Source organism: Microcaecilia unicolor, chromosome 10 (assembly GCF_901765095.1).
Source record: "Microcaecilia unicolor chromosome 10, aMicUni1.1, whole genome shotgun sequence".
Classification (NCBI taxonomy): Eukaryota; Metazoa; Chordata; class Amphibia; order Gymnophiona; family Siphonopidae; genus Microcaecilia; species Microcaecilia unicolor.
The window spans coordinates 209,818,335-209,832,840 of NC_044040.1; the positions used below are offsets into that span (position 1 = coordinate 209,818,335).

General features: G+C 44.5%; 1 protein-coding gene across 2 annotated transcripts in view; it reads left to right on the top strand.

Moving 5' to 3' along the window:
- The window catches only part of LOC115478934 (probable cation-transporting ATPase 13A4), a 115,458-nt gene that overhangs the window by 28,854 nt on the left and 72,098 nt on the right, over positions 1-14,506 (top strand). For both annotated transcript variants that reach the window (XM_030216590.1, XM_030216591.1), the window contains exons 4-6: positions 8,101-8,171; positions 10,816-10,896; positions 12,957-13,026. In XM_030216590.1, coding sequence (XP_030072450.1) covers positions 8,101-8,171; positions 10,816-10,896; positions 12,957-13,026 — 222 coding nt within the window. The remainder of the gene's footprint in view (positions 1-8,100; positions 8,172-10,815; positions 10,897-12,956; positions 13,027-14,506) is intronic.

Below are 14,506 nucleotides of genomic sequence, written 5' to 3' on the forward strand. Positions count from 1 at the left end.
TTCTGCAGAGGGAAATAAGTATTTAATCCCTCTGGCAAACAAGACCTAATACTTGGTGGCAAAACCCTTGTTGGCAAGCACAGCGGTCAGACGTCTTCTGTAGTTGATGATGAGGTTTGCACACATGTCAGGAGGAAATTTGGTCCACTCCTCTTTGCAGATCATCTCTAAATCATTAAGAGTTCTGGGCTGTCGCTTGGCAACTCGCAGCTTCAGCTCCCTCCATAAGTTTTCAATGGGATTAAGGTCTGGTGACTGGCTAGGCCACTCCATGACCCTAATGTGCTTCTTCCTGAGCCACTCCTTTGTTGCCTTGGCTGTATGTTTTGGGTCATTGTCGTGCTGGAAGACCCAGCCACGACCCATTTTTAAGGCCCTGGCGGAGGGAAGGAGGTTGTCACTCAGAATTGTACGGTACATGGCCCCATCCATTCTCCCATTGATGCGGTGAAGTAGTCCTGTTCCCTTAGCAGAGAAACACCCCCAAAACATAACATTTCCACCTCCATGCTTGACAGTGGGGACGGTGTTCTTTGGGTCATAGGCAGCATTTCTCTTCCTCCAAACACGGCGAGTTGAGTTCATGCCAAAGAGCTCAATTTTTGTCTCATCTGACCACAGCACCTTCTCCCAATCACTCTCGGCATCATCCAGGTGTTCACTGGCAAACTTCAGACGGGCCGTCACATGTGCCTTCCGGAGCAGGGGGACCTTGCGGGCACTGCAGGATTGCAATCCGTTATGTCGTAATGTGTTACCAATGGTTTTCGTGGTGACAGTGGTCCCAGCTGCCTTGAGATCATTGACAAGTTCCCCCCTTGTAGTTGTAGGCTGATTTCTAACCTTCCTCATGATCAAGGATACCCCACGAGGTGAGATTTTGCGTGGAGCCCAGATCTTTGTCGATTGACAGTCATTTTGTACTTCTTCCATTTTCTTACTATGGCACCAACAGTTGTCTCCTTCTCGCCCAGCGTCTTACTGATGGTTTTGTAGCCCATTCCAGCCTTGTGCAGGTGTATGATCTTGTCCCTGACATCCTTAGACAGCTCCTTGCTCTTGGCCATTTTGTAGAGGTTAGAGTCTGACTGATTCACTGAGTCTGTGGACAGGTGTCTTTCATACAGGTGACCATTGCCGACAGCTGTCTGTCATGCAGGTAACGAGTTGATTTGGAGCATCTACCTGGTCTGTAGGGGCCAGATCTCTTACTGGTTGGTGGGGGATCAAATACTTATTTCCCTCTGCAGAATGCAAATAAATTCATATACTTTCCACAATGTGATTTTCCGGATTTAATTTGTGATGTGCTATCTCTCACTGTTACCAATAACCTACCCTTCAATTATGGGCTGCTCATGTCTTTGTCAGTGGGCAAACTTACAAAATCAGCAAGGGATCAAATACTTATTTCCCCCACTGTACGTGGAATGCCCTCCCGCGGGAGGCGGTGGAGATGAAAAAGGTAATGGAATTCAAACATGCGTGGGATAAACACAAAGGAATCCTGTTTAGAAGGAATGGTTCCGCGGAATCTTAGTGGAGATTGGGTGGCGATGCCGGTAATCGGGAAACAAAATGGGAGCTGGGCAGACTTCAGCGGTCTATGCCCTGATCGTGACTGAATAGATAGGGATGGGCTGGAGTGTAAATTTTAAGGGGCTTCGACGTTAGCTTCAGAACTTAGTACAAGAAGAGTGCTGGGCAGACTTCTACGGTCTGTGCCCTAAGGAAGGCAAGGACAAATCAAACTTGGGTATAAATGATCACATACCATGTAAAATGAGTTTATCTTGTTGGGCAGACTGGATGGACCGTAAGGTCTTTATCTGCCATCATTTACTATGTTACTATCCACCTTATAATTGAAAGAGAAAAACGCCTAGATTTCGACCCAAATCGGGAGATAGACGTTTATCTTACAAAAACGAATAAATCGGTATAATGGAAAGCCGATTTTGGATGTTTTCAACTGCACTCCGTCGCGGAAGCGTACAAAGTTGACGGGGGCGTGTCGGAGGCGTGGCGAAGGTGGAACTGGGGCGTGGTTATCGGCTGAGGAGAGATGGGCGCCTTTCGCCGATAATGGAAAAAACGTATGCGTTTGTAGCTAGAATTTAGGGCACTTTTCCTGGACCCTGTTTTTTCACGAATAAGGCCCCAAAAAGTGCCCTAAATGACCAGATTACCACCAGAGGGAATCGGGGATGACCTCCCCTGACTCCCCCAGTGGTCACTAACCCCCTCCCACCACAAAACATGATGTTTCACAACTTTTTATTTTCACCCTCAAATGTCATACCCACCTCCCTGGCAGCAGTATGCAGGTCACTGGAGCAGTTGTTAGGGAGTGTAGTGGACTTCAGGCAGGTGGACCCAGGCCCATCCCCCCCCTACCTGTTACAATTGTGCTGCTTAATGCTTAGTCACCCAACCCCCCCAAACCCACTGTACCCACATGTAGGTGCCCCCCTTCACCCCTTAGGGCTATAGTAATGGTGTAGACTTGTGGGCGGTAGGTTTTGAGGGGGATTTGGGGGGCTCAACACACAAGGGAAGGGTGCTATGCACCTGGGAGCTCTTTTACCTTTTTTTTTGTTTTTGTAAAAGTGCCCCCTAGGGTGCCCGGTTGGTGTCCTGGCATGTGAGGGGGACCAGTGCACTACGACTCCTGGCCCCTCCCACGAACAAATGCCTTGGATTTATTCGTTTTTGAGCCGGGCGCTTTCATTTTCCATTATCACTGAAAAACAAAAACGCCCAGCTCACAAATTGTCGAATAAAACATGGACGTCTATTTTTTTCAAAAATACGGTTTGGTCCGCCCCTTCACGGACCCGTTATCGGAGATAAACGCCCATGGAGATAGACATTTTCATTCAATTATGCCCCTCCATGTGAATATCCTGAAAACCTGACTGGCTGGGGTGCCTCCAGGACCTGGTTTGGGAACCACTGGGCTAAGTAAGTGCATAAAGAGGTCCTTTTAGCGTACATTATTTATTATTTATTCATTCATTTATTGGGGTTTATTAACTGCCCTTATGAAGAGATCCACCCAAGGCAGTGCACATTAACAGAATTAGCAGGTGCTAAATGCTAACAGATTCTATATATGGCGACTAAAATTAATGTGCACTAGGTAATTATGCCTAAGCGTATTCTAAATACTGTGTGTAAATCTATGCCTGTTAGTTAACCAGACTGAATCTACTCGAGTCTATTTATATCAATGAAAAGCTGGCGTAAATCCCTGCACGTAGATTTACGCGCACTGGCCCATATTTTATAACAGCATGCACAGATTTTGGAATGCCCGCAAATGCCTGCTTGCACACCCCCCCCTATCCACGCCCCTTTTTGACTGGAAGCATTCGAATTTAGGCGCAGTACATTACAGAACACGCTTAGCAATGTACGTGTGTAAATTCCAATTTTTGCCAATTAGTGCTCATTATTGCTTGTTAAGAGCTGTTAATGATGAACAACTTGTTAAAACAATTAATCTACGTGCGTAGTTATACAATACACCTAGATTTATGCGCAGAATCGCACCCTATATAGAATCCGGGGGTTTATTCTTATGGGCTTCTTAGCATTTAGTGCATGGTAAAAAGTATTTTCTCCACCCCACCCCCACCGGAAAGGATCCTCTTCCCTCCCTCCTACCCCCCACCCCCAAGAACATCAAATCTTCCCCTCCCTCGGATCACGGCAGGCTGGTGCAGCTGCCTCCTTGTAACGGCTGTGCAATCCAAAGAAGCAGACTACGCGTCTTGATATCTGAAAGAATGTCATTGATAATTCACTCATAAATAATGGCCCATGGACAATCTAAACAATGATCACTGCAAAAGACCAGCAGTACTTCAAAGTGGTAGACAGATGGCAGCACCAACTTGCAGCTTTGTGGTAACTGTGACAAGACACAAGACAGAGGGATATCAGTTGAATAATCCTGCAAAATTTCAGCCTCAGGTATGGACTAATTATGTCTTTAAAAAAAATGAGAAATATTTATCAATAAAAAAGTAATTAACCCCAGAAATCGCAGCATTGCTTTCAAAATCTGCACCCTGGTTCACAAAATTATCTATGGTGAAGCCCCGGGATACATGACAGACTTGATCGACCTACCAACTAGAAACACATCCAAATCAACACGAACATATCTGAATCTGCACTACCCAAGCTGCAAAGGTCTTAAATACAAATCAACTTACGCGTCCAGTTTTTCCTACATCAGCTCTACAACTGTGGAACACATTACTAAAAGCCTTGAAAACTACCAACGACCACCTAAACTTCCGGAAAACACAAAAAACTAACCTGTTTAAAAAGGCATACCCTACCGATCCAACATAAATGCCTGATCTTTGCAACACAACAAAACTCAAGAACGTAATGGACATAACACAACTCTTCCGTTGTACGATTCCCTAGTGTGGCTCTGCCACATGAACTTTATCTTACCACAACATCACTTTGTATTTGTTTACACCGAAGTTAGCAAACGCCTCTCCAGTACTATGTAAGCCACATTGAGCCTACAAACAGGTGGGAAAATGTGGGATACAAATGTAACAAACAAACAAACAAATACCCCACTTTAGGCACCTGTAGTTTTTAGCAGTGGCGTTGCTAGGGGGGCTGACACCCGGGGCGGATCGCAGATGCGCCCTGCCCCCCCCGGGTGCAGCGCCCCCCCCGGATGCAGTGCAACCCCCCCCCCCCCCCGGCGAAAGGACACCCCCCGCGAAGGAACCCCCCTCTCTGGGTGCATGCCGCTGGGGGGGGGTGCCGCACGCACCTGTCCTCCATTCGTTCCATGCTTTTTCTCTGCCCCGGAACAGGTTACTTCCTGTTCCGGGGCAGAGAAGAAGCATGGAACGAACGGAGGACAGGCGTGCGCGGCACCCCCCCCCCCCCCCAGCGGCATGCACCCAGGGCGGACCGCACCCACCGCCCCCCCTAGGAACGCCACTGGTTTTTAGGCTGCTGAACATGAAAAACATCAAAATATGTGAAAAAATTTGCATAGTCCAATTCTACTGAACCTACAGTACACAAAACTTTCAAAAATGAAAGTGGCCTCTCCAAACTTTTATAGCCTTTATCTCTGTTATTTATAACTCCCACTTTTGCTACTGTTTTGCTGAGCGGCTCACAAATTTTGTTTTTCCTAGATATGGCTAGTAGACTCTTGTTCTAATCTACATCAAACTGATTTTTTGGTCATTTGCAGAATAAAAGTGCATTTGTATTTATTTACATACAGTAGCCCTTCACATGTTTCTAAGGAAATACTTGGTACACTGGCCCCTTAGTAAGAGTGTAACTCCTTAGGGATTGTTGGAAATTTAGTCACTGGCCATATGCCAGATAATATCTCTATTGAGCAGTCAATGGATAATGCTGTGGATGATAGTCATACAAAGGGGCCGATACTGAGACACCGGGATATAGCCGGGCTTCCTCCCGTGGTTGGTGTTGAGCCCTGATATTCAATGCCAGAGCATTTCTGGTGACCGGCATTGAATATCTGGATTTGTTTTGGCCAGTTTAAATTTAACCGGCCAAGCCGGTATTCAGCGCTGGCTGGTTACGTTTAAACTGATCAAAGATGTTCTAGCTATTTTGGTTGCCTAATTTGGCCGCAAAACCTAGGCAGTGATGCAATGAATATTGGCTATCTCCCTCTGAATAAGTACATAAGTACATAAGTAGTGCCATACTGGGAAAGACCAAAGGTCCATCTAGCCCAGCATCCTGTCACCGACAGTGGCCAATCCAGGTCAAGGGCACCTGGCACGCTCCCTAAACGTAAAAACATTCCAGACAAGTTATACCTAAAAATGCGGAATTTTTCCAAGTCCATTTAATAGCGGTCTATGGACTTGTCCTTTAGGAATCTATCTAACCCCTTTTTAAACTCCGTCAAGCTAACCGCCCGTACCACGTTCTCCGGCAACGAATTCCAGAGTCTAATTACACGTTGGGTGAAGAAAAATTTTCTCCGATTCGTTTTAAATTTACCACACTGTAGCTTCAACTCATGCCCTCTAGTCCTAGTATTTTTGGATAGCGTGAACAGTCGCTTCACATCCACCCGATCCATTCCACTCATTATTTTATACACTTCTATCATATCTCCCCTCAGCCGTCTCTTCTCCAAGCTGAAAAGCCCTAGCCTTCTCAGCCTCTCTTCATAGGAAAGTCGTCCCATCCCCACTATCATTTTCGTCGCCCTTCGCTGTACCTTTTCCAATTCTACTATATCTTTTTTGAGATACGGAGACCAGTACTGAACACAATACTCCAGGTGCGGTCGCACCATGGAGCGATACAACGGCATTATAACATCCGCACACCTGGACTCCATACCCTTCCTAATAACACCCAACATTCTATTCGCTTTCCTAGCCGCATCAGCACACTGAGCAGAAGGTTTCAGCGTATCATCGACGACGACACCCAGATCCCTTTCTTGATCCGTAACTCCTAACGTGGAACCTTGCAAGACATAGCTATAATTCGGGTTCCTCTTACCCACATGCATCACTTTGCACTTGTCAACATTGAACTTCATCTGTCACTTGCACGCCCATTCTCCCAGTCTCGCAAGGTCCTCCTGTAATCGTTCACATTCCTCCTGCGACTTGACGACCCTGAATAATTTTGTGTCATCGGCGAATTTAATTACCTCACTAGTTATTCCCATCTCTAGGTCATTTATAAATACATTAAAAAGCAAAGGACCCAGCACAGACCCCTGCGGGACCCCACTAACTACCCTCCTCCACTGAGAATACTGGCCACGCAATCCTACTCTCTGCTTCCTATCTTTCAACCAGTTCTTAATCCATAATAGTACCCTACCTCCAATTCCATGACTCTGCAATTTCTTCAGGAGTCTTTCGTGCGGCACTTTGTCAAACGCCTTCTGAAAATCCAGATATACAATATCAACCGGCTCCCCATTGTCCACATGTTTGCTTACCCCCTCAAAAAAATGCATTAGATTGGTGAGGCAAGACTTCCCTTCACTAAATCCGTGCTGACTTTGTCTCATCAGTCCATGTTTTTGTATATGCTCTGCAATTTTATTCTTAATAATAGCCTCCACCATCTTGCCCGGCACCGACGTCAGACTCACCGGTCTATAATTTCCCGGATCTCCTCTGGAACCCTTCTTAAAAATCGGAGTAACATTGGCTACCCTCCAGTCTTCCGGTATTACACTCGATTTTAGGGACAGATTGCATATTTCTAACAGTAGCTATTCAAGGGGCCCTTTTACTATAGGGAAAGGGAAATGGGACTTGATATACCTTTCTGAGGTTTTTGCAACTACATTCAAAGCGGTTTACATATATTCAGGTACTTATTTTGTACCTGGGGCAATGGAGGGTTAAGTGACTTGCCCAGAGTCATGAGGAGCTGCAGTGGCTACTCCTCAGAGAACATCGGGAATCTAAAGTGTGCTAAAATGTGCAATTAATACATTTGAATGTGGGATTTTACTACATGATAAAGGCAAATTTTATGTGGCATTTCTGGGGGATTTCCCACTTTTTTTTGGCAGGTCTTGCACTAATGTTCCCATTAGTGCATATTACCTGCCAAATGAAAATACAGGAATACTTACCTTTTCTATTTAGGAGGCAGTAAGAGCTCTTGCGTTAACCCCATGTTAGCCAGCTAGTGTGCGATAATTATAATGTGCTAGCGGGCTAATGCTTCCATGCCTACTCTCTGCCCATGCTATACCCCCGGATTGAAAAAAAAGTCTTAAAACTTCAATAATGCACAGAGTTTAAGTGCATGTAAACAGAGGAAATACTGCAAAACACCTTAACGTGTTTGTGTAGAAGTCCGTTTTCACGTGTAAACTGTGTGTTAAGTGCCCCAATGTAAACGATCAAAATACAGTACGACAGCTATAAAAGAAATAATTCATAGTTTCAGAACTCACAACAAAACAAAATATTGTTCATAGTTGGCCCCTAAAAACACATCATGTCACTGCTGCCTTTTCTTCACAGTGAGTCTGTTTAATGCTACTTCAGTGAGGTGATGCTATGGATATTTTTTTTTCAGGTGAAGTACATTCGTGTGCAGAAAATCCGGTATGTCTGGGACAATACTAGCAACCAGTTCAAGAAAATTGGGTGAGGCTTTGTTTTTTTTTAAAACTTGTTATCATTTTTTTCATGATCATAGTATATTTGGGCTTATAGTCAAAAATCTTTCTTCACTCAACGTGTAAATAAACTCCGGAATTCGTTGCCAGAGAATGTGGTAAAGGCAGTTAGCTTAGCGGAGTTTAAAAAAGGTTTGGCCGGCTTCCTAAAGGAAAAGTCCATAGACCATTATTAAATGGACTTGGGGAAAATCCACTATTTCTGGGGTAAGCAGTATAAATTAGATTGTAAGCTCTGTCGAGCAGGGGCTGTCTCTTCATGTTCAAGTGTACAGCGCTGCGTACTTCTAGTAGCGCTATAGAAATTATAAGTAGTAGTAGTAGTAGTAAAATGTTTTGTAATTTTTTGGGATCTTGCCAGGTATTTATGACCTGGATTGGCCACTGTTGAAACAGGATGCTGGGCTTGAAGGATCTTTGGTCTTTCCCAGTATGGCAACACTTACGTACTTATGAAGCTATACATTTACCAATGAACGGTGAATGTATTACTTCCCTATCCCTGGATTTTCTGCCCCCATATATTAGTCAAAAATCTATCTGTGTGGCCCAATTCTATCATCACTTTAAGTTGAACCTTTGAAAACACATTCTGGATCACTGGCTGTTCATTCAAATTCAATCCAATTCAATCCGTTCAGAACGCTGCTGCACGTCTTATCTTCCGCCTGGACCGATATACTCATATCACCCCTCTCCTCAAGTCACTTCACTGGCTTCCGATCAGGTACCGCATACAGTTCAAGCTTCTTCTACTAACCTACAAATGCACTTGATCCGCAGCCCCTCCTTACCTCTCTACCCTCATCTCCCCTTACGTTCCTACCCGTAACCTCCGCTCTCAAGACAAATCCCTCCTTTCAGTCTCCACCACCGCCAACTCCAGACTCCGCCCTTTCTGCCTCGCCTCACCCCATGCCTGGAATAAACTCCCTGAGCCCATACGCCAGGCCCCCTCCCTGCCCATCTTCAAAGCCTTGCTCAAAGCCCACCTCATCAATTTCGCCTTCGGCACCTAACCACCTTACCTCTACTCATGATACCTAGACTGCCCCAACTTGACATTTCGCCCATTAGATTGTAAGCTCCTTTGAGCAGGGACTGTCCTTTTTGTTAGACTGTACAGCGCTGCGTAACCCTGTTAGCGCTCTAGAAATGTTAAGTAGTAGTAGTAGTTATATACTGCTAATATCGCCTTAGGGTTCAGTGCGGTTTACATCATAAGTGGGACAGAATTGGTAGAATGTTATAGGTAGGACATTGTGTGACTACAAACTTGTTGGTTGGATACAACAAGTTTGTATTCACACAATTCCCTAACTTATATAACACTGCAACAAGAGCGCCTTGTTTCGCTGGAGCTCGCTGCTTCAGGAAGAGCCCTACAAACCAACTTCATAATCGTTACTACTACTCCCAAGATGGATGGGGAGCTAAAAAGAAGTCAACTCTTGAATCCACCAATCAGATCACAAAGCTGGTTTAAAGATCTAAAACATTAAAAAACACACATTCCACTCCACTCCATTTTCTTGTTCATCCCATTTGGTTCAATAGTGTTCAACTGGAAGATCCATTCTTGTTCTTTGCGCTAAGGCACTCTTGTTGAAGGGCAGTTGGTCTGAACAGTGCAGTGTTGAACGTGAATCATTTAGATCAAGAGTGGAGCAACGGGGACATCCTACTAAAGACTATGCCTCAGGGAGTCGTGGACTTTGATAAGTATTGGGATGATGGCTGCTTACGTTGTTGATTTTTTTGGAGATTTATTGTGTCGACACAAGCCTGCAGATTTTTGAGAGTTTTTGAAATTTTGGAACATGATCTTGAGTTTTTCACATATATATTGATTTGTGGTTTCTAACTATTTGTAAGACTCTGGGTTGGATATTTTGGAACCAATTGTTTTTCCGCAGTGTAGAGAGATTCCCCCTCCCCCCTTTATCAGTTGAGTGAATATCACTGTGTGATGCAAATATTCAAGTTGAATTTCCTCACTGGGAGATTTTGAGGTTTCTTTTTGATAATTTTTGATTTGTGTTTTTGAAACCATGTAGGTCTGTTTATGTGTTTATTCAAACTGATTATTTTTATAGTATAGGCATTTTTCAGTTTGTTTCCTTTATATATATATATATATATAACAAATAAAAATATTTGAAAGAGAAAGGAACTCCAAATTTTAAACAGGAAAGAGAGAGAGGAAGAGGAAGGCAATCTTGTCACATTCAGGCAGAACGAGGTCATGGATGCCCAACAGCAGGCAACTCAGTTAGTACCTCCAAAAGCGGCAAATGGTTTTTAAGGGCTGACGAACACAGGGAATGAAAGCTTGAGATGAAGTATTAGGTCCCTTTATCTTATAGGTAGTCATACACATGAGGAGAGTCTGGGCGGGACTTACACATAGAATGCTAGAAGTTATGCATGTATCTCTGAAATGTAGGCATGCATGCGTTTAAATTTTAGACGCATATCTAACCTGTGTGAATAAACTTTGAATGTATTTGTATCCCCTTAGTCGCATGTCCTGATGTCTGTCCCCTTGTGTGGTATCTGTTTCAGTTGCTCTCAGGGCTAATAACGTAAAGTATTTTCTGAATCCTTTCTAGCACCCTGGAAGATGAGCATAGTTGTTCTGATATCCACAGCAAGTTTGGTTCTGGACTAACGAAGGAAGAGGGGGACATCAGGTATTGTATTTAATACTGAACTTCCTGTCTAAAGAAGCACCGAACTGTGAGTCAACTTACCCCAGCTTTCAAAGGCTTCAGGGACCTGAGATTTAAAGCAAGGTTTTCATTCACCAGGGATGGCAAACACATAACTCACTTAACCCTCAATTTTCAGCCTGTGTACATAAAAACGGACTGTTTAACCCACGTGAGGGGCAATTCTCTAACTACACATCTGCAATTATGTGGCATTCGTGGGTAAATGCAGCAAAAGGTGCCACTTACATGCACAGGCAACCTAAATGGTATTCTATAAGGGCACACATAGGTGACATATACCTCAGGATTCTATAAAGTGCGCCTAGCGTTCCTCATCGAAATCCAAGAGTATTCTATAACAATGTGTATAACTTAATTGGCTTAACAAGCAATAATGAGCACTAATTGGCAATAATTAGAATTTGCGTGAAAAACCACATGCACTCACATGTGTGAAATAAGTAGATTATAATCTTATGTCAGTTAAAATTTTACTGGATAGATTCATTTGGGACTATTAATCAGTGGCGTAGCTATGTGGGGCCACAAGAGCCTGGGCCCCCCAAATTTCTTCTGGGCCCCTGGGTTTCACTGACAACCCCCGCCAGCTGAAGCCTTCGTCCAGCACCAGTCTCTGGCGCCACCGTGTTGCCTGCCCTTCTCTCGCTTCCCCTCACGTCCCGCACGCTCCTTTTAGTTAAAATGAGCATGCCCAGTTTCACTAAAAGGAGCGTGCCGGACGTGAGGGCTCTGAGGTGAGAATACGGATAGTGCTGGGATCTGTGGCAAACATTTAGGCGCAAGGATTTACGCCAACTGAACCCTGGCATAAATTCCCCACATCTAAATTAGGTGCAGATCCCTCAAATTCTACAACAGTGGTCCCATCTTTAGTGAGCACCCTGACCTGCTCATGCCCCTCCCATGGCCACACCCCCTTTTCAGTTCAGCGCTAATGGATTTACATACGCATCTTTATAGAATAGCGCTTAGCAAGATGCATGCATAAATCCAAATTGCTGCCAATTAGTGACAATGATTGATTGTTAGCACCCAATTATTGACGCTACTAGTACTGGTGTAGCTAGGGGGGTGCCAGGGGAGCTGCTGCTCCCCCAAATGGAGTTCTGCTGGTGCTGGCGCCTATTTTTTTTCTCAACATGTTGCATCGAAAATGTGTGCTGCTGCCGGCGGAAGCCCGCTCTCACGCCACTTTCGCTCCCCTCCGCGCGCCAACCTGGCTCCGCTCATTACTCAGTTAAATTGCACATGCAAATTCGGTGCACCATTTATAGGATTTGCCTGTAAGTGCCTAATACACTTTAGTAAAAAGATCCTTAAATTTTCAAGATGAAATCCTTTCCTTGCATAGTCAACTTCCCGTGGGCAGTAATATTGAAACTCTCCCTTGGAATATTTGCTCAAACAAAAATAAAAACAAAGGAAAAAATAGCATTTTGTTACCCTTCAGTCCCCCTCTCTTTGTCTGGCCCAGAGCAAAATTGATAAGCTACCCTTTGGATTTGCTTTATTGTCAATCCGACAGAATCCATAAGTGAGGGCAAATAGGGTCAGTGATATTTCAGGTAAATACAGGCAAGATCAGTAACAAATTTACACCTTTCGGTGCAAGACAAAAACATGGTTAGAAAGACCTTGCCCCGAAGTACAGTGTAAGACGTTCAATAGATTTGTTCAATATCATCCCATGACTTACCGTGTGAACGTGGTTTTGTGTAATGTATTATCTCCTCATTATGGTGGATTATCTGTTTACTGTGGCACACTCGGCTCTGCTCAGATCTGAGGTCACAACCCATGGATGGACCACAACTTCCATTCTCATTTCAACCCCCACTGTTCTACACAAGACTTTATGGAGTAGTGGAGTCCATTGCATAAAAATTTGGACCAAACTGCATTTAATGTCACAAATAAAGAATGAGGTGGGAAGCCCTGAGCATTCTTGCAATGTGCACAGTAAAATGACTTAAGTATATTTGTAGTACTAACGAGGGCTTTTCGTTGACATCTGATAGGAGACTGGTGTGTGGGTCCAATACCATAGAAGTTGAGATTGCTCCGTTGTGGAAGTTATTCTTCAAAGAGGTAAGACCCATTATCATTTGATTGTTCTGTTTCAAGTCTCAACAGCATATCACATTCACTTCCTACGCAGAACAGATATGACGCCGGCATATTTTCCATCCAAGGATTTCTGCAGTACAGATTTTAAAGGCAATACATTCTTTGATCGGGAGCCAATGTAGTTTTTCGCGTAGGGGTTTGGTGCTTTCGTATCTCGTTTTTCCAAAAATATATGAAAGCTGATGTAGTTTTTTTTTTTCTGAGCTTGGGGGTGCTTGGTGTCTTCCCTTCGGGCTGGAGCAGTGGCTGATGGACACACCCATGTTGGGGTCCGGTGTCTTCCCTGCTTCCGGGAAAAAAGTGGCACCTGCCTCCAGGGGTAAAGAAACAGATCAAGGATTTGCATAGCTCGTGTGGAAAAGCTCTGGCGTGTCGTGTTTCCCCCCCTACTTGGGACCGTGAAGAACTGTCAGGACCGACAGCTTCAGAACTCCCGTTAAATTTTCCACGGTAAAGGTAGGGGCTGCTTGTGTGCATCACTCGGAAAACGACTGTACATCACCTTGCATGTACATTTGTATGGTAATTAGCTCATTACATTGACTTTGCATACAATTTTCGTTAGCTGCTACCATGACACAAGGTTGGGAGGCAGGGCTAGTGCTGGGCAGACTTCTACGATCTGTGCCCTGAAAATGGTAGATACAAATCAAGGCCAGGTATACATATAAAGTAGCACCCAGAACGAATAGGCAAAATATTTTCCGTTCATTTTTTTTCAGTTTGTTTCACACATTCGTTTAAATAAAAAGAATTTAATGTGTGTTTGGTAACGTGAGCGAGGGTAGGCCTGGAGCCGCACAATGGATGCAGGTAAAGGAAAAAAACTATCTATGGTAAGTATCGGGTAGTGGGTCCTGTTCCATTCACAAGTGGGGGAGAGAAAAATAAACATAACAATACTCCTTAGATGTAACAAGGTTCTCTAGTGGCTTACTCCTGGCAGGGGCATGGCATACATTACTGTCTGTCAGCATGACAGTACACTTTACTTGTCTCTGGCTCCCCAGAGTTACCAGTGTAGCTTCTAGCAGTTACTTAGGTCAAAACTCCAAAGTTGCAAGGTTTCAGTCTGAACTTGGCCTACCTGACTGTTGCAGTTCACATGTAAGTGGTGGAGGCAAATGCAGCCTCCTCAACCTAGCCTCAGTGTTGCCAGATGGGAAAAAGTTTACCCACCCAAAATCAGCCCTAAACCCGCCCAAAACCCACCCAAAGTCAAACTCCGCCTCCAACGTCATCAACCCCGCCCCTGACGTCGCCTCTGATGTCATTAACCCCGCCCCCAATGTCAACCCTGCCCCAGAAAAGCTTCTATTGGACCAAATTGGACCAATAGAAGCCCCGGAAAAGCTTCTATTAGACCAAATTGGACCAATAGAAGCCACGGAAAAGCACCCAAACGGCTGCGAAAAAACAGCCCAATTTCCCGCAGCCTGCA